This window comes from Phaseolus vulgaris, chromosome 6, assembly GCF_000499845.2.
Source record: "Phaseolus vulgaris cultivar G19833 chromosome 6, P. vulgaris v2.0, whole genome shotgun sequence".
Taxonomy (NCBI): Eukaryota; Viridiplantae; Streptophyta; class Magnoliopsida; order Fabales; family Fabaceae; genus Phaseolus; species Phaseolus vulgaris.
In genome coordinates, this window is record NC_023754.2 from 18384871 (window position 1) to 18412258 (window position 27388).

Below are 27388 nucleotides of genomic sequence, written 5' to 3' on the forward strand. Positions count from 1 at the left end.
TAGTCAATACTATTGTAATCGATTTTGAATATTTAGTTACTATACACTAGTTTTTATTCAATTCATACAATAAAATTATTAAATAAAATTTAATTATAAAGATAAAGATTAAAATAATTAGTTATTATATTAATTAAGTTAAAGATTATTTTATAAATTAAAAAAATATTAGTATTTAAAATAATTTCTATTATTAATAAAAATTTAGAAAGTAGTTTTTAAATTGATATTTAATCATTAGTTATTAAGGTTTTAGCTATTAACTATTTTATATTTTAAATTAGTTTTTATTAACTTTTTAAATACTAATTTATAATCTAAAATATACTAATTATTTTTTATCTTTAAATTTAGTTGTTATTTAATAATTTTCTTGTTTTTTAAAAAGAAATATTTTGATCTAAATTAATAATAATTATTTTTAATTTTTGAAAAAGAATATTAAAATAAAAATAATAAATAGTGATTGATTTAATAATGAAAAAAACATTAACTAATTTCACAACAAATTAGTCACTAGTCACAAAATTCAGTGAAGTTCATCGTTCATTGATTTTAGTAACTAAATTGCTTATACTTTTAGTCATTAAATTAAATTGGTAACTCATCTCGATTACTAAATCGCACAATATTAAATATCAATATTATTCTGTTTAATTATTTAGAGAAATATTAATATTGAAACATTAATAATTTTCTATCTTATAAAAATAAGTATTTTGAAGTATTTTTTTGCTAATTGAATTAAAATAAATATATATATAATTTTAGGAAATATTTTGCGATGAAAAAACAGGTTACTTATTTGGACTAAAATGTAATCATTAAAATTAGTCATTGTTTTACGTCATTAATTTTTTTTTCTTCACTCATTCCACAATTGATTTCTATTACTAAATTGAGTAGTATATAGCATTGATCATAAGAACAAAGACCTCTATTATTTTGAGTTATATGTTTTTGGTAATCTTTAATGTTGCAAACATGTTTTTACTGGGACGACCTCCTACCAACCTTTACTATACTTATTTGAAAAAAGAATTTTCCAAAGAGTTTTATGAACTCAAATTTTCTTTTAGAATGTTGTATATATTTATAAAAATAGTTAGGTATTTATTTTATATAATATAATGACTTTCTTTGATAAAAAATATTTAATGAAAATGTTAAGCATGTTTGTAAATCTATTTAGTATTCACCTTAAATATTATTATTTAAAAATTAAAAATTTATATTTTTTAAAATAAATATTTTATAAATTATAATATAATTTTTGGAAAAAATTAAATGTAAAAAATTATTAGGTAAATTATTTTTGGAAAATCAAAATAAAAAAAAACAATAAAATTAGTGACTAATTTAATAACTAAAACATTGCTCACTTAGATAGATGAAAAGTTTGTCACTAAACCAATAACAAAATTGGTTGCTAAATTTGTTACTATTTTTGTCTCTAATTTTTGTCATTCAATTAGTCACATATTTTTATAATTAAAATCAGTCACTGATTTTTTTCTCCAAAAAGTTACATTTTGTCACAATATCAATCATTATATGTTAGTAGTCTAGGAAATGGTGATAATCTCACTCTTCTTATATGACCTCATTATTTATGAAAATACTGTAAACTTGTTTTTTTTAAAGCTATCATATGACCTTCTAACAACTTCATTAGATTTTTTTGAAAAAAAAATCCAAGTTGTTTTATCAATTCTATTCAAAGTCCCACCTTTTTAGCTAATTTTGTAGTGGATATCAAAGTCAACTTCTTAAGTTTAGTTATTTAAAAGAGTTTGATATGTCAAAATGACGTTCATTCTAAAGAAGATATCTTGGACACCAATGAAAAATTAAATAATGAACTATTAAAACCATCATTTCAAATTTTAAAAATAAAGATAAGGAAAACTTCTTTTTTTTTAAAAAAAGTCAAAAGCTTTAGAGAAAATACATATAAAATAATCATTCTCAAATATTAGATGACCAAATTTTAGAAATAACAATCTTATAAAAATCATGTTGATGGGGATAAAAGATTAAACTTATTATTAAGATCATCTCAAAAACACTCTTAGACAAAAGAGGATTAGACCATGAAGAAGATAAAACAAAATCTCATACATTTTTCGTTTGTAATGTGAGAGGTGCATTTAAGACATCAAAATCTAACATGAAAAGACCCAAGTTTAATTGGACACCTAATGCAAAAGTATTCATATTGTAGGCATGGTAGGCATGGTTAGTCAGTAGAAAAAAAAAATACATTTTGTCATGTTACCTAGATAGTGGGTGTTCATGTCACATGACACAAGAAAGATCGATGTTTCTAGATGAGAAAAAAGGAGGGCAAACAATATTTGATAGAAACCAAAAAGGAAAGTAATATGTATTGGACAAATATGTATGAATTTTATTCTCTATATTGAAAATATTGTTTTGGTAGATAATATCATACATAATCTTATTAGCATAAGTCAATTATGCGAGAGTTAATATAATATTTTTTTTTAACAAAAACACGTGTATAGTTACAAATGACAAGCCTACTATCTTTTATGCTAAGAGACAAGGTAACTTGCACAAAATATATCTAAATTAATTATCATTTCAGAAGGTCTCTTATCTGACCTTTTTCAAGAAAGATTATTGGGTCTAACTAAAAATTATGGTCATGCAAGTTTGACACTAATCTCAAAGCTATAAAAGCTTGACTCGTGAAAGTGTTGCCTAATACGTTTTTCAAAGACATTATTCCTTGTGAGACATGAATGAAGGGCAAACAAGTTAAAATATATTTTCAAAACAATAACAAAGTTTATTTATAAAGACCTTTTAAGCTAATACATACATATGGTCTTGTTATTGTAAATGACTAAATGAACATGAGTTAAAGTTAGATTTCTTACCCACAAGCATGAAACCTCCAAGGCCTTTTGTAAAATTCATAAAAATGTTCAAAAATAAAAAGACTTTGTGTATTGCATCTATCAAAGGTGACTATAAGGGAACGTTCACAAACAAATGCTTTGAACAATTAATGATACTTGTATTCATCATAATTTTTTGACTCCATAAACATCACAACAAAATGGTGCAATAGAGATTAAACACGTCATTGAAAGAAATGACTATACTAATGTTAAATTCTAATTCATTTTCTACACACTTATTGACAGAGGTAGTAAGCATAACTTGTTATTTTTCAAAACAAAATTTACATAAATAAGCCTTCGAATATGAATTGTGGAGAGGTATAAAAATCAATATATCATATTTCTATCATTTTTAATGTTAGTGATTCATCTTGAACAAGAAGGACAATCTTGGAAATTTAACTCCAAAAGTGATAAATGAATCATGTTTTGTTATTTTAAAACTTCAAAAGCCTACAAACTTTACAACTTTGGGATAATGATAGTTGAAGGAGTCATCCATGTGTGGTTTAATGACTACAATTCCAATAAGGAATTATAGAGTTAAACAATGCATTTTCTAGCAAGCATATAATGAAAAAAAGATGAAGGAAAAAAGCACATATTTACACTCTAGTTAAACATTGTTGGTGTACATGATCCATGATTAGACAACATTAAAGGTACATCTAACACAACATTTGGCGATTAAGTTGAAAGGTGTGAGTCAACAAACAAAAACACTGAGATGATAAAAAATCATTCATCCTTTATGTTCCAACTGAGAAGGTTTGAGTGAGATTATGCTTCAAGGAAACTCAACATTCATCCATCAATTGAAATCTAAAATGGTCAATGAATGTTAGATAATCAAAACTAAGTACCTTCCATGAAACAAAAGCTTGATCAATTATTGAAGAATGGCCTCTTGAAGCTTCTGAAGTTGCTAAAGGACAAGAAAGTTGTTGGAACCTAGTGAGTCTTTTACAACAAGCTTGATGAACAATGCAATGTTGCGAGGAATAAAGTTATATTAGTGGCTAAAAGGTACTCAAATCAGGAAGACAAAAACTATACAAAAACCTATGCACCTATAGTAAAATTAGAGGCTATAAGCATCTTATTGGCATTTTTTTCTCATAATGATATGCAACTCTATTAAATAAATGTTAATTCTTCAATAATGACATCATGAAAACAACTTATGTGAAAAAATTCCTAAGATTTTGATAGTACAATTTTTTTCCACATGTTTAAAATAAGTAAAATAATATATATAGTTAAACCAAGTTATTAGAACATGGTACGAGAAGTTTAATTATTTCTTTAGAAAATGGTTTTACAATAAGAAAAATCAATATCCATAATCTTGAACAGAAAATGATTTTACAAAGAGGATTAAGCAATGAAAAAATTCGTGAGTTATTATTAACATGATGTTAATTATTGAAACGACTAGTAATTTGATATTAAGAAGTTTAATACATTTAAACCTTCAACAATCTTATTTGTTCTATTTATACATGTCTTATCGTACGTATTATTTTTGTTTATATTTATTATTGAATTTCTCACCGTTTAGAAATAATACTTTATTTATTCATTTATTATATATATATTATATAGATAAATATAAATTTTATTAATTATTTTATTACTTGTCAATATCAATATTATAAAAGAAGTAAAATAAATTATTTAATTAGTTTTATGAATGTAATTAATAATAAGAATATATAAAACTAGGTTCTAAATTTAGTTTTTAATATTATAAAGTTATGATATTATGTTTCGATATTATTCATATGTTATTGATTTATTATCATTATTTTAATTATTAATTCAATCTTAATTCTAAAATTGATTCATTACAATTTTTTTTATTAATTATTTTAAAATTATCATCCTTTAATTCTTACATAAATATTATACTTAATCAAATAACCATCAATTAAATCTAACACGATCTTATTAATAATACAAGTGATCTACTTCTTTATTTTGAAGTAAATTTTACAATGGCCTTTTTTTAAATTTATCCATTTATATAATTTCTATCAAAAGTACACTCAAAGTTGACAAATTATATGTTTGTACCTAAAGTTGTCTCCCTCTTTGCTACATTATCAATATCCTATAATTCCTTTGGTCAATGATTGTACACTATCAACAAACCTTTAATTTATTTAATAACACGTTTTTTTCTCACAGATTTAATAACACGTTAAAGGTACATTATCATTGTTGAAATCAATATGATAATAATGTATACCAAATAACATATGAGTAAGCACCTTCTTCTAATCTTTTTTTATATAATTTTGACAGATTTAATAAGCAGTGAACGGTGAATGAGAACTGTGTCGTAGCGTTTGGTACACGTATTCTCAGCCCATAAACCCTCTCTCACCTTAGCAGCAACCAAAGCAAATTGCAATTGCAACTTCTGCTGTCTCTGTCTTTGTTTCAATGCCAAAGGACACATGCGACCTCTTTATTTTTCTGTTTTTTTTTTTTCGAATTTTGTTCACTTAATCTCTTTCTTTGAGATTTTATGCCAATAATTATGGCCCTTCAGTTTTCTTCTCTCTTGCTCGCAAGTCACTTTCTTTCTTCTTAGTTGGATGGATTAAGTTTCAGTGCCATCTTGTTTGGATGCTGAGAAAATTGTGGGAAAATCAGGTTTTTTATTCTCTCTCTCTTCTTCCTATTCTGTCCTAGGGCTTAAATTCACTTGAGAATTCGCTGAACCCGGAAACAAATTTTCAATCTTTTCCATTTTCCCGTTATTATTATTTGTAGGTTGTTCATGGGCACTTCTCTGTACCACTGAATTGAATTTACTGAAGTACAGAGAGAGAGGGGGAAGAAAAATGGCCTACGCTCAAGGTTTTGCTCCAAATTTCAAATTGGGTTTTGTGTTTTCTTCTGGTTCGCCATCACAACAGAGATACCCTTTGATGTTTCCTGCAGCACACTGTGGATTTTCCCTCAAATTCTATAATGGGGTGTGTGCTAGATCCTTTAAGTTCCAAAACCCCTCCATTGTTGCTGCAAAACACTGTTCAGTGAGGGGTTTTAGGGTTCTGAAGTCGGTGGAGCTGGACCAGTTTGTGACCAGTGATGATGAGGAGGATGAAATGGGTGATGGGTTCTTCGAGGCAATTGAGGAGCTTGAGAGGATGACAAGAGAGCCCTCTGATATTCTTGAGGAGATGAATGACCGTTTGTCTGCAAGGGAACTGCAGCTTGTGTTGGTGTATTTCTCTCAGGATGGGAGGGACTCGTGGTGTGCATTGGAGGTGTTTGATTGGCTGAGGAAGGAGAATAGGGTGGACAAGGAGACCATGGAGCTCATGGTTTCCATCATGTGTGGTTGGGTGAAGAAGTTGATTCAGGAGCAGCATGGTGTGGGTGATGTGATTGACTTGCTTGTGGACATGGATTGTGTCGGTTTGAGGCCGGGTTTTAGCATGATTGAGAAGGTGATTTCCTTGTATTGGGAAATGGGGGAGAAGGAAGGTGCTGTTTTGTTTGTGGAAGAGGTTTTGAGGCGCGGAATCCCTTATGCTTCTGAGGACAAAGAAGGGCATAAAGGAGGGCCAACGGGGTATCTTGCTTGGAAGATGATGGTAAGCATTTGATATTTGATTTTTTTTACTTCGTTGGATAGTTAGTTAGCTCTTGTTTGAAACATTGAATTTAGTATTGAGGAAAGTCTTAGTTGAACGACTCATTGTGGGGGGTTATTTATCATTTGGTTCCCTTGACTTATATGATGTGTTAATTAGCTTGTTATTCTCATAGAATTGGTGTTTTTGGGTTTTTACCGTAAGTATCTATAATAGTTTGTTTTGGGTTGTTTGCTGATCTTCCCTTACTCAAATATACTGCCAAATTCTATTTTCTTAGTCATATTTGGGGCAAGAGCTGTGTGTGACTGGTAGCTGATTTTTCTTTTAGTGTCATAAGCCTATTGTGTCTAGTATCCACTTTACGTAGTTTTATTTACTCTTGGCGCAAAGATGTTTAGGGAATTTCTTTTCTGATTATCAATTATTTTACTTAGCCTGGATTGTGGAACAATATGAAGATTATGATAATTTACTGCCCCATTGTTTATAAATCATAACTCTTATTGGATTCTTGTTACGGTTTCATTTCAGGACTATCTTCGGATGTGTTAATTGTGAGTGTTTTATTTTGCAGGCTGAGGGTGACTATAGAAGCGCAGTAAGATTAGTGATTCGATTTAGAGAATCTGGTTTGAAGCCAGAGGTCTATAGTTACCTTGTTGCAATGACTGCTGTGGTTAAAGAACTGAATGAATTTGCCAAAGCTCTGCGCAAGTTGAAAAGCTTCACAAGGGCCGGGTTGGTGACCGAGTTAGATCTAGAAGATGTTGAGCTTGCTGAGAAGTATCAAACCGATCTATTGGCCGATGGAGTGCGGTTGTCCAATTGGGTGATACAAGATGGCAGACCATCACTATATGGAGTGGTCCACGAGAGGCTCCTTGCTATGTACATTTGTGCTGGTCATGGAATTGAGGCCGAGAGGCAGCTGTGGGAGATGAAGCTTGTGGGTAAGGAAGCAGATGGAGATCTCTATGACATAGTTCTTGCCATTTGTGCTTCACAGAAAGAGGTCAATGCCACAGCAAGGCTGCTGACACGGTTGGAGCTTGCAAACTCGCCACAGAAGAAGAAAAGCTTGTCATGGTTGTTAAGAGGCTATATAAAAGGCGGGCATTTTACTGAGGCAGCAGAGACTGTCATGAAAATGCTTGAGTTGGGATTCTATCCGGAATACTTGGATAGGGCTGCTGTATTACAAGGTTTGAGGAAAAGGATCCAGCAATATGGAAATCTAGATACTTATGTCAGGCTCTGTAAGTCCCTCTCTGATGCAAATCTTATTGGACCTTGTCTTGTACATTTGTATATAAGAAAATATAAGCTTTGGGTTGTGAAAATGCTCTAAGACTGTGTATGTATGGATTGATAGATAGGAACAAAATAGTGTGAAATGAAATGGGATGATAGTACTTGGTTCCACTATTTGGATTTCCTAAAATAGGTGGAATGGAACATTAAGGAATATGTTCCATTCCATTACATCAAAAGTACCCCTTTTTTGTTTCCTTATTCATTTCACTCCATTGTGTTCCATCACTTTCCATATCAGCAGATGGAAAATGAACTGTTACTATGCCAACCCTCTGTTCTTGAGCCACATTTGTATACCTGGAGCACTGATTTTCCTGGTGCTTGCTTACCTATATAATTTTGTATAGTTTTAATGTCAAATGGAACAATACCAGTGGAAGAACAATATTGTACTGTATATGATGATCTGTATCTTCTCTGGAATGAATTACCTGTGTATTTGATGGATGATGTCATAATATTTTGGAGAGAATTACTAATACATTGCTTTTAATAAGTTCTTTTATTTATTTGAATTTATTGAAATCTAATAAAAAAATAGAAAGTTCGGTGTTGAAGCAGTCACTGTCATATCTTCTTCTTGTATGTTATGTCTTTAATTTTTTTCTTTACTTATAATGAATCATGTTATTGAACCAACCATAGTTCATTGTTGAAATGCAGCACCTTCTGGTGTAATTTCTTTTATGATCATCTTAGTTTGATTAATGCTTTCTTTTTATGATTTAATTTGTTTGTACTGATTACAATTTTGTGCTGATTAGGGATGAATTTTATATTTCTTAGAACTTCTGTGGAATTTGATATCTATACAATTCCTTGACTCTTTAGAAGTATGGTATTTGTTATTTCCTGTGGTGGTTTAGGAATTTGATTTTTTTTTTTTTGGATTTTCTTTCCAATAATGTTTTCTTAAATTTCCTTATTGACGAATAATGCTACTTTTGTTTGAGACTTATTATAATGGGAATATTTCGTCATATTTAGTTTATTTTCCTTTTGATCATATTTTTTAATATATATATCTAAAATAAATTTGATTTTACAGGGAAGGGAAGAACTAGAGGATAGATAAGATATAGAAAAGTTTGTAATATAATAAATATATAATTGTAATTGTGCAAACTAAATTAAAGAATTCATAGAGAAAACACTTTCTTGTTTGATTTATGGAGAACATTTTTATATCATACATGTCTATATGTTTTTTTTTTATAGTTTTATTGGATATAAGTGTTTTAGTTGATATTGGACATTTGACCAATATGTATTGGTATTAGAATAGGGAAATAATTAAGAATACAATTTACCAGTTGTTTTTTACGACTAATTCATTAAAAAAAAATTGGAAAATGTTTTATCTTTTCAAAAATTTGGAACATTAAGTATTTTTTTCCCTTTAATTTCTCATTTTGTTTCTGGGTTATAAGCTTTTGGGCTTTGTTAATTAGACACAGCTGCATCTAATGATTTTAGACCTCAACTCAATCAACTTTTGAAATTAAAAAATTATTCCTTATTTAAAAATTGAAAATCAAGAATTAAAAAATACATTCTAAAAAATCCGGAATTTTATGTATTTTAAAAAATGAAATTATGACTTAGAATTAGAAAACCAAAATCTTATTCTTGAAAAAACAATCCCAGAATACACAAAAATAATTATGAAAAAGAAATTCTGGTAAACAGAATCCAAGAATATATCCTGAAAAATTATTCCAGGAAACTAAAGAATGGCATTTTGATAATTTCACCTCAGTAATTAAAACATTTTGGTCATTTTATCTCATTAATTGGGTGAATGTCTAAATTTGTTGGGTGCTGGAAGCAATTGTCCTTTGACACATTATGTATCTTTGTGTAATAATAGGCTTTGGGTTGTTAGTTAGACACACAATAACAAATTCTTCCTGCGTATCCATTGTTTTTTTTCTGCATCTCTCTCTCTATATATTTTTTTTAGTTTTAGCAGTACTTTTTTTTTTGAGTAAGATGAGAAGTGTGATATATTTTTTTTTTCAAGTGGTGGTAGATGCTTGTGATGGTCGGTGGTGAACGTTATTGATTGAGATAAGTTTTATGGTATTTTCACTAGTGTTGGTTGTGTTTTGTTCGCTTATTTTTTTGAAAGCTACAAAACAAAACAAAAACTCAGTGAGGTGCAAAAATAGAGTACAAAATTAAAAAAAAAAATCTTCGCATTGAAGAAAGTCGAATACAACGGATTTTCTCGTCAACCATCTTACACACTCAAGTGATGAAACTGTTATCTCAAACATTACCGCTAAAGAAGAATGATGCTGCCGCTAAAGAAAAATGAAAGTGTTGCGGTTGGAAGAGGTATGAAATGCGAGGGACAACTAAGATTATTTTAAAAAAATGATATTATATTTTATTTAAGGTTATTTAACATTTTTTAAAAAGTTAAAAATGCTTTTAACAGTTGATGATATGGAGGTGCTAATAATATATGTCTAGTATCTTTGTCTAATAATATGTCTTGAGCTTTGCTAGCATGGGTATGTTATTTTCACCACAGTTTTGTCTATTCTCACTTCTCTTTTGAAATACATAGCAAAACTATATACTCCATATGTATAACCATAATATTCATAGAAAAATGTATTTTTTTTGTATTTAAAAAAAAAGACATTGTTAACATATATATAAGGAAATCTTGCCGATAAAAAAAACATATATAAGGAAAATATGTTTTTGCGGAGTATCTCCACAAAATTTTGTTAAAGATGCATAATTGAAATATGTTTTGAGGATATCTTAAACAGAGGGAAAAAAAAGGGGCAGTTTCTTCCTGCACCCCAACGGTTTACTTCCTGCACCCCCATATTTTACTTCCTGCACCCCACACTCTTATGCAAAGATTAAATTGTCCTTATTAGTTTTTAAAATTCTAAAAATATTCCTAACCTAAAAGAATCCTAAAGAAGACGGTGAGTGGTGTTCTTGCGCAACGGGAATCCTGCCACCAATGTGTTTCTTCATCTTCCACTAGTGGTACCTCTAAACCATTCTCCTTTCAATCTCACACATTTGTTTTTCGTGATTTAGAGTGCTCTTCACAAATGTAAATAATTTTTTTTTGTTTTCAGATCTAAACATCCATTTTTTGTATGGATTTTTGTTTTTGTAAGTGCTTTTCCACATTCAAGATTATAGAATCCGGTAGAATTTCGCATCACAAAATACGGTAAAATCCCAAATTTATGCTTCTGGTAAAAATCCGGATCCAACAATCCATAATTAAAAAAGACCATTCCGGATTCAGGAATCTATAACACAAAAAAACAATTCCAGATTCAGAAATCCATAATGCAATTTAGACTTCCGGATCTACCAATCCGTAATACAATTCAGGCTTCTAGATTCAGCAATCCGGAAAACAACAATTTATGATTTTAACTTCTAGAACACCCCCTCATCCGGAAAACACAATTTAATCAATTCTGAATTCATGAATCTGGAATACATTACTAGATACCGATATCCGATAACCCCATCCATAACCACCATGTTCTTAAAAAAAAACTTAACTCTTACCTCTACAACCCAAACAATAATTCGGCAACGTTGCGTACTCCTCCACCTTGCTCCAAACAATTACAAAGATCCTCCACAGTAGTTGATATTCAATGATGAAGATGAACAATAACAATTGAAGTCCAGCACCGTGCCCCTTTTTAAATTATGGGTCAACGTTAATTTTGGGATATTTAAAATTGTGGGGTATAGGAAGAAAAACGTGGGGGTGCAGGAAGAAGAAGCCGAAAAAAGGTTATTTGTGAGAATAACAGCCCAAGTATGTAAGTGGAATAGATTTTGGGCTCTGGTTACCAGGTCATAAATATGGCTTTTGCAAAAATTAGGGTATTTCAAAAATACGGGCGTGTACGTAGAAATTAAGGGGTGCAGGAAGAAAAAGCTCATATGTATGTGGTGGGAGTTCCTTCTTTAATTTCATTAATTTCTTAAGTCACCCTTTTATTTATTTTAGAATAAAATTTTCGGATGTAAAAAACACAATGACAAAAGTTTATTAAAAAAGAAATAAGAAGTGACCAAGAAATAATGGATGTGTATATTTTTTTTTCTCCATTGGACTTTGGGGACTAAGAGGCACCTCCTTAATTAGGCAATTTTTTTGACTTTATATTTTTTTTCCCACTACACTATGAAAAATATTATAAATATTTTTTAATGTGATTTTATAGAGAAGATTATAAATAAATAATAACAATAATTTAAATTACACAATTTGAAAGTTAAACAAATTAAATATTGCATTTTTGATGGCACATCATAACATTATGAACTAAAAAGAAACACAAAAATCGAAAGAAATATAAATCATAATGAGAAAATAGGTGGTGCTACAACAAAAATTTATGTTATTTTATTATGTGACATGTGACCTTTTTTCTCGTGCTACTATCATTGCTTGTCTATTTATGCTTTTGAAAAAATGTGTTGCTCCATCAAATTGTACTTTGTTTTATGAAGGAAGAAGAAAAACAAACTTTTTAATAAAAGCATTGAAGTAGACAATTTTTTAATTTGGTGCAAAGTCCTGTTAACTCAACTGTATTCTACTATTGATTCCACACCTCACTTTCTTGCATTTACTTCACATTCATTTCTACCTTACCACTCCACTTCAATTATTTCAATCACACTACTTCCATTACTACTTTCTTTTTCTTATTCCACTTGCAATCTTCATATTTACTTTCTTTAATGTTATAAATAAATGTAGTTTAATTGAAATTGAAGTTTGAGTAATAATATGTACAATCAAAATTTATATTCAAAGGCAAGAATATAGTTGAAGTACCAAGTACTTCTCCTGAAAATATATACATAACCAATTATATTAATATTCTTCTTTTATTCTCAAATTTTATGATCATCAATCATAAATCTACTTCTGAATATCTTTGCTGCAAAGGCGAAATAGCAAAGAAAAACAGGAAAAAGAGATGAACCCAATGAAAAATGAAATAAAAAGTATTATTTAGTTGAATGAAAATGAAAAACAAAAGATACATAAAAAAAAGTGTGGGACCACAATTTTTATATTTCTTCTCAAAGAAATACAAAAATGAAAGTTCATGAGTTAATACTTTGTGGGGGAGTATCTCTTTTAAGGGTTTTAAGCTAATAAGAATTATATCTATTTTATAATAAATTGTTATATTTACTATTTTCATTTTTAAAGTGTGTAAACTAAGAAGTTCTTTGTTTTTCTTTTTAGTCTTACTTTTCTAGCATATCTCTTTTCTTTATATTAAACACTACTATAATATATTTTTATTTATGTATTTTTACATAAACATTTTATAACTTTTAATGATTTGTGTTACTAATGCTAATATAATTTTATATCGTTTAAAAGTCGAGATAAGTGACAGTTTATATATTTTTTCTCTTTCAATCTATCAAAACTTTTTAAGACTTTTTAAGATTTTTTGACAAAATTGTGACAAAATATTATCTTTAAAACAGACAATAATTAATAATTTAACATAACGATGTTATCTCTCGTATTTGAATTCAAAACAAATAGTAAAAAAAAATACAGAAAGATAAGATTATGTTTAACCGCAAATAAAATTTGTTTTGCACTAAACTTTCACCCCAATAAAGAAGAAATACCCGATCATGGCATTAGTACTGAGAAGCAAAGACTGACACATCAAAGGTGTGATGAAATTAATGAATTGAAAGTCCATTCATGCTCAAACCAAGAAACTGCAACTATAATCAGATTGACATCATGAGTGCACTTCTTTATCATCACGTGATCATGTACTACGTGTTCAGTTTCTTGGCAAAACAACACAAGACAAAGAAATATATAGTGATGCTAATTTGTTAGTGGCTATTTATTACTTATTCACCGATCCTTAAATTTGGCATCTACTGTTCCTGTCTCTGCAGACTATGTCAGTCAGCTCACCTATGCAGATGCAAGCTTCAGCAACATCTAACTTTGAAAAATAGTTTTTTCTTCTAAAAATACAATGAATGATGAAAAATAATTACATGAAAAGAAAATTAAGATGGAAATAAAATGTAAGAAAAGTTGGGTGAGTGATGAAAATACTTTTTTCTGCACATGTTTACTCATCTGTAAATATTCTTAATCTCTCCACTTAGAACAAAAGAAGCTTACAAAAAAAATCATTATGGACTCTCCTCTATTAAAATGAGATTAGTTACACAGAGAAAAGAATGATAAAATTTTCTCCAGTTTTGCTTTATAGTAAAATGTTAATGTAAGTTAATACTAGATGCATGCTTAGCCTCTTTTCTTTTAACTCTTATTTTTGTAATCTGAACACACATAACCATGAATTTTCCAAGTTGTGTCAAAAGCTATAAGATACTCTCAAAAAGCATTGACCAAGAGGTGCTGCAAACAAAAAGACTTGAGTTCTGTGCCACACAGGAATTAGCAACTATCCAGATTTGCATAGATTTTGAGGAATTGTTTCTTATGGAAAGAGATTCACTTCATTTTTTTTTTAATTTTATAAATATGAACTGTTTTCTGTAATTGTGATAAGATAGAATGACATGGTTTCTAACAGAATGATAAGTAAAATGTCTGAGGTATAACAGTGATATTTGATTATTTTTGCTTTTACTTAATTAAGGTTTTTTTATACAGAGGCTTAACTGTGCTCAAGAATCATTCAATACAATGCATGTGGGAGTGTGAGATAGATATTCAGAGTTTTTTTACTACAACTTTTTATGAAAGCCAATTGAGTCATTTTCCACAATTTGCTTTTAAGTTATCCTTGTGGGGGCAACACTGGAGAAGAACATGCTTCAGTTGTGTCACATGGTGATTCTAGTGGTGTGTGATAGTTTTTCTTGTCATTTTGTTCCCTTGAAATGAGTAAATATACTCCTACTTGTGTTGACATGCAGATATTATTCTTTTGTACATGCATCATATATATACATACATCCAATTATTGCTAGAATCTCTATGCCAAAGAACCCTCATACTTAATGGTTGAAAGTTAAATAAATATTTTCCAAAGGCTTAAATCTACCATCTTCCTGACCCATCAATAATTAGGTGCCCCAAGAGTAGCACCAGTGGCTTATGTATTCAGATTTGATGTTTTTTTACCTCTTAATTTATTAAGACGTGGCCAATCATATCCTCCAAATTCATGTGCCGTGGAGATGTAGTGGACCTTTTCAATTATTTCCAACACATAATATTATATGTTATGCATTTTAATTGGATCATATGTTGTACAAATAATATACAATAAATCACCTTATATCTTTCTCAAGGGAAAACAAATAAAGAACCACACATGAATTGGACATTCAACCAATATAAACAAGATAACTCATAGTGATTATGGTGATTAGATCAGAGAAAGGGTAGTTATTTAAAGGAAAATGTGAAATTTGAGTGCTTTTTCTGTTATTATACAATTATCTTTTGAGGAGGGGAGAGGGGTATTTTAAAGAGTGAATGCATGTTTGGTGTTGATAAGACCACCTAACATAAAAATAATAATTGGATTGGTTACACAACTCACTCCACCTTATTATGCACTTTGCTTGGCATGCAATTCCATCTCAATCCGAATATTTGAATAATAATGATAAATTAAGGTAAAGGTGCGTAGGTAATAAAGAAGAAATCTGTTCATCATTAAGGTAGGATTCACTTTGATGGTGGAATAAATAAATAACCTGTGACTCTGTGTCCTACTTTTTTAATACAACAAAAAGAAAAGAAAAGGAAAAATGATCATGGAACCAGTTGACCAGATTAGCATGCTGGTGTCCCAAATTGGAGTGGTTCTTCTCAAGGATCTGTAACTATGTGATTCTCTCTCTCTCTGTGTGTGTCTCTTTTTGTGTGTGAAGTCACAAGTGGAGTCAGTTAATGACACTGGTTTGAGCATAGCAGCTTCACCTGATCACACCTAGAAATTGAACTACTAGTTGCTAACTTTGTTTATTTACACCACAAAGACACCAACCTTGTCATTCATTCAGTGTGTATTGAGTCCTATTCTGATTCTAAAAACATACATTATCCAAAGCTGGAAAATTCCAATCCTTTTTAGAAAAAAAGGAGATCGCTAATTCAGTTTAGGCCATTGCTCTTCATCATCACCCATCTACCATCAACAAATACCATTCCCTTTCTTCTTGCAGACTAAAACTCTGTGGCCCCTGTAACCTACAAACTCACCTCTCCCTTTTTAGCTATGTTGCTCCAGGCCTGCAAGAAAAAATTACAAAATAGCAAAATGAAGTTTCTTTACTTAAAGGATCGCACCCAATGTTTGTGTTTATTCAAAGCTCAGAACTTGAGCTAAGGGCGTTGAAACCAAAGTACATACAATTCATCAGAGATGCGTGGGCTCAAGATCACCGAACGTTTCAAGAGCATTCAAGTTCATGCTCTCAGTTCTACTTCATCAGAAACAAACGGCGGCAATAGCAACAAAGGCTCGGAACCAATATGTGGTAATAGCAGCAAAACCAAACCTCACAACAACTTTAACAGGAACCGAAGCATAATACCATCATGGTCAAAAACCAAATCCAGCACCAACAACAATTCAGCCTTATTATTTGCAAACCTGGTCCCTCTTCACCTCCCTTCCACCGACACCATTGAACCATCCATAGAACCTCACTTTAAGCCCATAAATCTTGTGGAGACCTTATCAGAGTTCTATCAGCGCATGGAGTTTTGTCCACAGTCCACCAAAGCAGTAATGTGTGTGGAACAGTGCTCTCTCTTGCGCGGCCATGGTGATCAGAAAATACTTAGAAGATGTCTCAGGACAGCATGCCAAAATGCTGAGGATGTGCTCTCCAAGGTTGTGTTATCAGCATGGTTGAGGTTTGAGAGGAGGGATGATGAGCTTGTTGGTCTGTGTTCAATGGATTGTGGTGGTTATGTTCTTGAGTGTCCAAAGAAGAATTTGGAATCCGGATTTCGTCCTTGTTCAGTTAATGATCACTGCCAGTGTCAACAAGAGCTAAATCAGGAAACCTGTACTGAGAGTGTGTGTGAGTCAGATGAGGAAAGTGATGTTCTGTTTTGTGTTGGGAGTGAAGAAATCAGTTGTGTCAGGTGCAGGATAGCTGCTCTTTCAGACCCTTTTAATGCTATGCTCTATGGTGGCTTTGCTGAGTCCAAAATGAGCAAGATTGATTTCTCGGGAAATGGGATATGTCCAAAGGGAATGAGGGCGGTGGAGTTTTACAGCAGGATCAAAAGATTGGACCTCTTCTGCCCAATGACAGTTTTGGAGCTTCTGTCCTTTGCCAATAGATTTTGTTGTGAGGAGATGAGTGCTGCCTGTGAAGCCCATTTGGCTTCAATTGTTGTGAATGTTGAAGATGCATTGGTGCTTATTGAGTATGGATTGGAAGAGAGAGCCACCCTTCTTGTAGTGGCTTGCTTACAAGTGTTTCTCAGGGAGCTTCCAAATTCTCTGTATAATCCAAAGGTGGCAAAAATACTTTGCAGCTCTGAGGCACAGGAAAGGTTAGCCAATGTGGGGTGTGCCTCTTTCTTATTGTACTACTTCCTGAGCCAGGTGGCAATGGAGGAAAGCATGGTGTCTAAAACAACAGTGATGTTGCTGGAGAGAATGGGAGAGTGTGCTACAGAAAGATGGCAGACAGCCCTAGCATTTCACCAATTGGGGTGTGTATTGCTTGAAAGGAAAGAATACAAAGAGGCTCAGCACTGTTTTGAGGTAGCAGTTCAGGAGGGTCATGTTTATTCATTGGCTGGGGTGGCCAGAACTAAGTACAAGCAGGGCCAACCATATTCAGCCTATAAGTTAATTAGTTCTCTCATATTTGAGTATAAACCAGCTGGGTGGATGTATCAGGAGCGTGCACTATACAATATGGGAAAGGAGAAGAGTTTTGATTTAGATGTTGCAACAGAATTGGATCCCTCCCTTTCATTTCCATATAAATATAGAGCACTAGCAAAGGTGGAGGAGAAGCAGATAAAGGAAGGGATTACAGAGCTAGATAAGTTTATTGGATTTAAACTCTCCCCTGATTGCCTAGAATTGAGAGCGTGGTTGAATGTTGCACTTGAGGATTATGGCAGTGCAATGAGAGATATTCGGGCAATGCTAACCATTGAACCGAATTACATAACTTCACATGGGAAGATCAAAGGGGAATACTTGCTCCAACTTCTAAACCGTGGAGTTCAGCAGAAGAGTCAGGCTGATTGCTGGATGCAGTTATACCAGCAATGGTCTTGTGTAGATGATATTGGTTCTTTGGCTATTATACATCAGATGCTAGAGAATGAGCCTGGAAAGAGCCTTCTAGAGTTTCGTCAGTCTCTACTCCTATTGAGGTTAGTATATCTATAACTGAACTACAAATATCTCTATGACTTTCAATTCTGTGTGTTTATTGTCACGTTATCCTTAGGACTAGAGTCCGATCTGAATGTTTCAATTTGACTAGCTTATTACACTGTGAAATGTCCATAATTTTGTTACAATGTAGCTATTTTTCAGTAGTCAAATTAGTTATATTTTGTAATGTCAAGAGAAATCCTCACATGTATGAAATTCACAGATTAAACTGTCAAAAGGCTGCAATGTGCAGCTTGCGGATGGCTAGAAACCACTCTAGCTCAATGCAAGAGAGGCTAATTTATGAAGGATGGATCTTGTATGACACTGGCTATCGCGAAGAAGCTTTGGCGAGGGCTGACAGATCCATTGCAATTCAGAGATCATTTGAAGCTTTTTTTCTAAAAGCATATGTGTTGGCAGATGCAACTCTGGATCCTGAATCTTCTTCCTACGTTATTCAGCTTCTAAAAGAAGCACTTAAATGTCCTTCAGACGGTCTTCGCAAAGGACAAGTCAGTGATCTCTTATACTAACACTATGTCTATTGCAAGTGAAGTGAGTGTTGTGCAGTTATTTGATTATCTTGTGCAATATTTTGCAGGCATTGAATAACTTGGGGAGTATTTATGTGGATTGTGGTAAGCTTGAGCTTGCAAAAGAATGCTACAAGAGTGCACTTGCAATTAGGCACACAAGAGCCCATCAAGGTCTAGCACGCGTTTATCATCAGAAAAATCAAAGAAAAGCTGCATATGATGAGATGACCAGGCTAATTGAGAAGGCAGAGAGCAATGCCTCAGCATATGAGAAAAGATCAGAATACTGTGACCGTGAGATGGCAAAGATTGATCTTGATGTTGCAACTCAACTCGATCCTTTAAGAACCTATCCATATAGATATAGAGCAGCAGGTACTTTCTCTTATTGCTCACTCTCCTAACTGTAATTTGAGTCTACTAATTAACCACATTCAATTTAATTATCTGTATTTAGATTATTACTTAAGAAGTTTGGATAAATTAACAAGTTTATAGAATCTGAATTCCTAAAGGACAATTTATCTACTGTCCTTGCTTTTGTATTTCAAAATCTATTTATTAAAAGTGAAAACAGAAATTGAAACAGAAATCATTTTCTCAAAGTAAATTCAGTTTCTTCCATTTCTACCATTTTCCAACCTCGTATTTTTCAAACCTCTCACATGTATGACCAGTGATGATGGATGAGCAAAAGGAAACTGAAGCAGTAGAAGAACTCAGCAAGGCCATAAAATTCAAGCCTGACATGCAAATGCTTCACCTACGAGCAGCATTTTATGAGTCAATGGGGGACCTATCATCTGCTCTACAAGACTGTCAGGCTGCTCTCTGCTTAGACCCAAACCATGCAGGCACACTTGATATATATCGAAGGATACGAAAGTTGAACTTTTAATGTTTCAGTATGTGAGCATCAGAAGGATAAAATGTGGAGGTCTTGATTAGACAACTGATGGGGAATAGAGAATTTCCAAATGATTGATATTTTACATCAGAAATCTCGGAACAATCATCTAAAAACAAAGATAGAAAGGGATGGAGGATATGGATTGTGGAAACAAAAGCAAAAAGCGATGCAATTTGAATGGATGAAGAAAAAGATGGACAAATGACACTTAAGTTATTATGTGTTATATTATCGAATAGTGAGGATGATTCAGGTGTAAATCACAAGAATTTCAGAATAGTAAATCACTTGATTTGATATGTATCTCTGTGAGCCATATTTATAGAATCTGTCTCACTATTTAAACATCCTCTTGTACGGTTTACAGGGTTTTAAAGAGGTTCATACCACTTGTTTCCTGCCTTTTTTTGACAAATGAGAAAGAAAGAACGAATAATCACTTTTTCCTTCTTTGAAAGTAGTACACCTTGCAACTGGGAAATTCACATGTCCCTTTTGAAAGAACGTGACAGACCAAATGGGAGGGTGCACACTAAAGGTTCCTTTGAAACTATCTTCTCGGTTTGTTGTTATCCATGGTCCATAGTACTTGGTACATCAGGTACACTAAGAATAATACCCAATGGAAAAGATGAGATAATATATATCTTATCCTAGGTGGCATAACTATATCCCAATGGAAGTCTTGAATTTGTCTTCACATGACAAAAAAGTGGGACTTGTTTCTTTCTCATTACAAACTAACATAGTTATCTTGCACCTGGCCTTTTTCACACTAAAGAAAAGCAAAATTGATTTATACAAGCATAAAAACAGATTCATTCCTTAACTATTTACAAAATGAAATTGTTCTACCAAGACAAAAGTTGTTTCTTCTGTTCATCCTACTTCAGTTAGCTTCAAAAGAACAAGAATCTAAAACATAACTTCGAAAATAAAAATTAAAAAATGGCATCAAACTCCAAATTCAGAGTTGTTTCTCAGATTATTATCCCGAAAGAAATATTTTTCATTTGGAGTTATGGATTCACGTCTGAACTTAAGTCAGTGGACATAATTTCTATTTCTGCCCACCAAAGAGGAGATGCTTTTGGAGTTGCTCCATCAGGTCCTATGGTGGTGATTTCCTTCAACTTAGAAGTAACCTCCCTCATAGTTGGTCGTTTTTCTGGATCAGGATCTACACAGCTGTTAATCACTTCTTCCCATTTCTCGATTTCATTTGCTTGCAAAGAGTTCAGGTTTGAATCCACCACGTCTCTCAAGGGTTGTCCCTTTATATACTCTGCTGCCCAATCTTCAAATAAGCCATTCTCCACTGCAAAGGGAATTCTTCCTGTAATCAATTCAAACAATAGTACTCCAAATCTGTAAACATTGGCCTTGATATATTCTGGAGCAGTTTCTACGAGCTGTGCGGCTTCAGAACTCTTCTTTGTAGAGACTATGTCAGTCCAGAAACTGAAGTCTGATAATTTAGCAGCATAATCTTCAGTCAGATATATAGAGGAAGATAGTATATTTTTATAGGCAATGGGTGGTGTCAGCTGATGCATGTGCTCCAGACAGTAAGCTATTCCCATAGCTATCCTTATTCTCATTCCCCAGTCTAGTCTTTCTGCTTCTCTAACTGCAAGACGTGCATGAATGCTATCAACACAATTATAATTGCTAGTACATAAACTCAAAAAACTTTCAATGTGTCATAGAACTGATTAGTAAGAAATTGATGATAAGCCATGTTAATAACTTCTTTCAAAGTATCAAGTAATATGAGAAAGATACACCATAAAAGATGCATGCTAAGTTGCGATGATTCTTAAAGCACATGCTCGTTTATATAACCATGCAAGTAAATTTTGAACAAAACAGCACTCACTGTGTAGATGCTCAAATAGAGTTCCATTTGGAGCATACTCAAAAACCATCATCCTTGTAAATGGCTTATTCTCTTCACAATATCCAATTAGATTCACAAAATTTTTGTGGTTAATTCTTGACAACATCGCTAGCTGAAATCATGAAAAAGGAAAAGGTTGAGAGCTAAAACCAGGCAAGTGTGGCACATTTTCTACCTTTGTTGCCTGCCTACCTTCTTTCGGAATTGAGTTTCCAGATTTTTGGACCAGTTTTGGGATAAAGTCACTGCAGAGGATACTACAGCTATCTCAACTCCACTGGAGAGAGTCCCCTTATAAATAGTCCCATCAGGCAGTGAACCAATAATGTTGCTGAAATACTCACAAGCTACTTCAAGTTCTGTTCTTTTCAGACTCGGAACACCTGAATCAATACATGCTCAATGAGTACACCATTTCAAATAACAAAGTACTTGTAAAGGATGGAAATGCTAGAACATAAACTTTATTGTTAGTAGTTAACAAGCATTTTTCAGTTTGAAATCTTTAGCTGAGCTGGTCAATGATGTAGTAAAGTAAATATGAGCACCGATTACCTGTTAAAAATGCTTTCTGAAGCTGGCCACTCAACCCTGTGGCCCAAGGTTTTACAGTGACAACCTTGTTACTTCTGAAGAAAAGAAAAACAATGGCTGACACCAAAATCAAGGAGAAGCACCCGACTGTGGACCATATAATCACATTGTGCTGGTTTGTGTTTGAAGTGTTTGCAGATGAAGCAGGAGAAGGCATTGAAACCCAATTGGACTGTGGTGGTGCGGACACAAGCATAGGTGGATTTGCCTCTGGAGTTGGTGCTGCCACAGGTGAAGGTGAGGGTGAAAGAGAGAAAAAGAAACTGGAGAGAGATGGAGATGGTGAGGGGGATAGTTCTGGAGATGTTGGAGAATCTGAGGGACTCTCTGATGGTGATGGTGAGAAAGGCTCTGAAAGTGGTGATAGTGTAGAGGGCAAAGGTGATGGTGATGGTGAAAGAGTGTCTTTGTCATCATCACCCCTCTCAGCACCATTTGCTGCTTGGAGAAGTTTCCTTATGTGTGCTGTGTCCCCATGTTGGCCAATGTGCCTGTCACAAGCAGGCAATTTTAAACATAATCTTATGCATCAAGTACCCAACAGTTGATGATGACACCTAATCATCACTACATTAGACTTACAAGAAAAGAAAAGAATCATATAAAATCCATGCTGTATATAGAAGCTATGTAAAGCAAAAGCAAAGTTTAATTCAGCCACAGGCACATGACTAGTCTTGTTGACGCAAAATCTGCAACCTTTTCTGATTGCTGCATGATTGCTAGCTTACCTGATATTTGATTTGGTAACACATGCTTCTCTAGAGGTAGCACTAGCACCAGTAGAAAATCTCTCGAGCTTATACACTTCCGGAGTTAAGTAAGCAAGATGGTCATTGTTGTCCAATAAACTGCAGTACAAATTTGATAATTTATCGACTAACAAGGTAATCAAGGATATACATAAATAAAATATATGTTTTGCATGAAAGTTTCAACATACAAGGTAATCAAGGATGGATTGCTGCCAAGTTCTTCAGATGGAAATGGTCCACTGAAGTTGTTATATCCTAAGTCAAGAACTTCTAGCTCCTCTAGCTGTAGTATTTCCTTAGGGATTTCTCCATGGAAATGGTTGTTGCGCAAAATACTGCATAGTGATTCCAAGGATTGTTGAAATTTTCCTAATATTTAGTCATGGTTCATTTTGGCAGGTACATATGTTCTTACATTGATTTTATGTGAACTAGCTTTCCAATTTCTGGTGCTAGTGTTCCCTGGAGACATAGATCTTTCAAGTTCCTGCGAGATGAATAACTCTTGAGGCAGGAACTGGAAATAAACATGTATATTTCTATAGCCACTCAATTCAAGACATTGTAAGTGTAGACTAATTTTAATAACTTTTCACACAGAAGATTTTTTACAATGGTGAATATTATTTATCTTTCTGTTTAAATGAAGAATTAAGAGAATAATAGACTTTTTTAGAATAAAAAAATAAAATTTTAAAAATTTATGTGAATATTTTAATTGTTTAAAGTTATAAATTCTAAAAACATAATTTTTTTTTCATATTCTCTGTTTATCTCCTCGTGAACTCACATTTTACTAAAAAAATTATTTCCTCCTTCTACGTTGTAACATAAAATAATTAACTATTTATTCTTTCGTTACAAAAAAAATCATATATAGAAACCAATTTTAAAAACTAAAAATAATTAGTTACTATAATGACTAAAATAGATACCATTTTTTAGACTAAATTTTTTTTTGATTTCTAAATTAACTTCTATTATTGTTAAATGATTTCTAAATTAGCTTCTATTATTGTTAAATGGTTTCTAAATTAGCTTATATTATTGTTAAATGGTTTCTAAATTAGCTTATATTATTGTTAAATGGTTTCTAAACTGGTATCTAATTAACAACCAAAGTTTTGCTACCAAATTTAGAATCTAGATAATTTGTATTTAAAACATGGGTAACTAATTAAATATCAATTTAGAAACTATTTAACAATAATATAAACTAATTTAGAAACTATTTCTTTTAGTTTCTAAAATAGTCTCTAATTTATTTATTATAATAACTAATTATTTTTTTATCTGATTTCTATTTCATAATTTTCTGATAGTATTTATTTATCTTACCAAAAATGGTACATAAATGATTTGATCATGGAACTAATTCTCAATATATCATGAATATATAACAAGTCGTTCTTTGACATTTTTGTGTGTTATTATTTATATTTAAAAAATAAAAACAACACTAAATTGTAGATTAACCTAACAATAATATCTTAGAAAGAAAGAGTAAATATAGCATCCTTAACTAAAACCATCACCAAGGAAAATATTCCATGAACATCAAATGTAGGATTAAATTACTATAGCATGCATGTTCTTAGAAAGTACTGTGAAAAATAAAAAATTAAAGAAATTTTCAAAAATTTAATTTCAACTAAGTTGTGGTATGAAGCTTAATTCTCTTGAAATGTTTTTCATTATCCAAATACAAAGTAAAGAGTTTGGAAGAGGTGAAAAGCAAATTGATATGAAGAGAAAAGGTAAGAGGTTGCATACAAGGATACAACATTGCCATGGGAGCACTGTACTCCAAACCAGGAACAGTGATGAACCACTCCTCTATTCCAACTCCATAAACCACCCAATGGATCTCTCACCACTTTCTCCCTCATCTTTTCCAGAGCCAACCCTGCACACACACATCTTCACTTTATCAGTTTTTTTTTTTCTTAGTTTCTTCAAAAGTAGAATATTTGAAAGCCGTTCTTCTAGTATGTGTACAATCATGTCTTAATCATGTTAATTATAAAAAATAATATTTTTAAATAGGCTACTTATAAAAGTTAATTCGATTTTTCATTTTTTTAAAATTTAATCTCAAAAGTAAAAATTAAAAGCTTCATTTTATCCATTAAAAAATTTCTGTTAACTCAAGTTAGTCATATGTCACATCACCTAAAATTAACATTTTAATATAAAAAACAGGCAAAAATATAATTTGATCTTAAAAAAAAACTTAAAAGAGAAACCATCAGACAGTTATGATATATATATAATTTCCATTTATGCATAATCAACTTAAATTTTTTGTATTTTTTTAAGAGTTTATACAAGACTTTCTAATGGTTTCTCCATTTAAACTTGAAACAGACTGGAAAAAGAAAAAAAAAATGGAAAGAGAAAAAGTACTTCACCTAAAAATGAACTTTTGATACATTCACAAATACTTTCTTTTCTACACCCATTTTTATAAACAACAATATTATTATTTTAATAATTTCCATACCATTTAATTATAAATATATCTTTTATTATATATATTTATTTTTAAATCCATCACATTAAAATTTTTATAATAGCCTATAAATTTTCAAAGAATCATTTTCGTAAAAAACAATATCAAAACCCATCTCATCTGATGAATCTCGAAATAACACTAAAAAAAATACTTTAACACTCTCAATTGTTTTTCACTTTCTTTACTCAACCAAATATATTATTATTTTATTTCAAAACAAATTATATTAATTTTTATTAACAAAACATAATATTTTATTATTATAAAAAGTTGTAAAATGGAAATGAGAGAAAAATAAAAATTTATTTCCTTTAAAAAAACATGCAACAACCTTAAGAAAAGAGGATCAGCAATGATTAGGGCGATAGTGCATTGAAATTTAGAGTCACCTTCTGAGTTGAGAGTGGAACACCAAACAGGTTCCATGGTGAAGGAGAATAGCAGAGACAGCAACGCCAGAAGCACGCGTAATAGCTTCAACCAAGTCATGAACCTCCACCGTTCTGAAACAATCAAACAGTATATGATCTTCTAAGTTCACTTTGTTTGAGAGAGAGAAAGAGTGCGTGGAGAACAAAATGATTGATGAAACTCACCGTCACCGACGCAAGAATGTTAACGAAATGATGAAAATGGAATGGAGGAAATAGGGAGTGTTTGGAGGAAAACAGACACAGTCCAAAAAAACGGCTTCTTATGTTTTACGAATCAGCGTTTGGCTTTTCGCGGCGAAGAAGTAGTGTATGACGGCACCGTGGATTTGTTCATGGTTTGGTGCATTGAGTTGGAGAAGTCGTAAACGCATCTATTTTATTTATACAAACTACTCTCAACCTTTACCATCACCTTCTATACAAAAGCACGTTGCTCTTATATTTTATTTTATTTTTTATTTTTTATAAATGCATTAATTATTTAAAACAAATTAATTGATAATTTCACTTTATAAATTATTTATAATAAAATAGTCACATAAAATTCCCATTTTTTCCCAATCACACAATATATGCACGTGTAAATTATTTAATAATTAAAAAATGTAAATATATAATTAGGAAAAGATAATTAATGTTATTTTTAATTTTATAAAACACAAATAAATAAATAAATAAATAAATTAAACTATAACACTCTATATTTCATTTTAAGTAAAAACACATGGTTTCCTATTTTAAAATGTTTAATCTTTAATTTTGCATATGCTTTTTTCTTATATATATATTTTTTTATTCAATTGAACTCCAAACTTAATATATTTATTTAAATAATTATTAAAAACTGGTTTAATTTATTAAAATATAAACAAAAATAAACAAAAGTAAAAATTAGACAAAAATTGTAGATATTTTAAAATAAAAAGACATCTATTATTAAAAATAGGAAAAATCTAATTGTTGATTAATAGGGAGAGAGATAGACACACATGAATAGTGTGCTCAATTTATTGTTTGTATCAGCCTAATTGGAAAAAAAGTGATTTTACATTATCCTTTGTTGATTAATGTCAACTATTTCTAAATATTTTTAATGTTTTACTTAACTATTTTGTATAAGTCTTATTAACTAATACACACTACAAGAAAATAATTGAATAGAAATTAATTTTAAAGACAAAAAATAATTAGTTACTATAATAACTAAATTAGAGACAATTTTTTAAAGATTAAAATAATTTTTGATTTCTAAATTAATTTATATTATTGTTAAATAGTTTCTAAATTGGTATCTAATTAGCTATCAAGATTTTAACTACCAATTATCTATATTCTAAAATGGTCTCTAATTTTGTCAATATAACAACTAATTATTTTTTATTTATAAAATTGATTTATATTCAATGATTTTTTTACATTGTAATAAAATTTATATATTAGTTTTTAAATTATTATTTAATTATCAAAGTTTCTA

The 27388-nt window shown here is 31.3% G+C and overlaps 3 protein-coding genes across 4 annotated transcripts; 2 read left to right on the plus strand and 1 right to left on the minus strand.

Annotated features, from left to right (window-relative positions):
- The first annotated feature begins 5180 nt into the window (after positions 1 to 5180).
- LOC137831502 (pentatricopeptide repeat-containing protein At2g30100, chloroplastic) lies at positions 5181 to 8357 on the plus strand. 2 transcript variants are annotated; one of them, XM_068639208.1, is made up of 4 exons: positions 5259 to 5594; positions 5715 to 5801; positions 5886 to 6544; positions 7122 to 8357. In XM_068639208.1, the coding sequence occupies exons 2-4, from the start codon at positions 5786 to 5788 to the stop codon at positions 7893 to 7895; spliced, it is 1449 nt and encodes a 482-aa protein (XP_068495309.1). In that variant the 5' UTR covers positions 5259 to 5594; positions 5715 to 5785; the 3' UTR covers positions 7896 to 8357. The 2 variants fall into 2 exon arrangements, with proteins under 2 accessions (XP_068495308.1, XP_068495309.1); XM_068639207.1 differs by having other exon boundaries at positions 5181 to 5594; positions 5715 to 6544.
- A 7088-nt stretch (positions 8358 to 15445) lies between these two features.
- Positions 15446 to 20173, plus strand: LOC137831500 (ethylene-overproduction protein 1). The gene is made up of 4 exons (XM_068639205.1): positions 15446 to 18263; positions 18491 to 18782; positions 18872 to 19181; positions 19484 to 20173. Exons 1-4 carry the CDS (start codon positions 16276 to 16278, stop codon positions 19702 to 19704), a joined length of 2811 nt encoding a protein of 936 aa, XP_068495306.1. The 5' UTR covers positions 15446 to 16275; the 3' UTR covers positions 19705 to 20173.
- A 233-nt stretch (positions 20174 to 20406) lies between these two features.
- LOC137831501 (inactive receptor-like serine/threonine-protein kinase At2g40270) lies at positions 20407 to 26324 on the minus strand. Its single transcript, XM_068639206.1, has 10 exons — positions 26077 to 26324; positions 25870 to 25983; positions 24739 to 24871; positions 23381 to 23452; positions 23154 to 23300; positions 22942 to 23061; positions 22172 to 22701; positions 21809 to 21999; positions 21596 to 21728; positions 20407 to 21346 (listed from the first exon to the last, which is right to left on the minus strand). Exons 2-10 carry the CDS (start codon positions 25967 to 25969, stop codon positions 20736 to 20738), a joined length of 2037 nt encoding a protein of 678 aa, XP_068495307.1. The 5' UTR covers positions 25970 to 25983; positions 26077 to 26324; the 3' UTR covers positions 20407 to 20735.
- Between the last annotated feature and the right edge of the window lie 1064 nt (positions 26325 to 27388).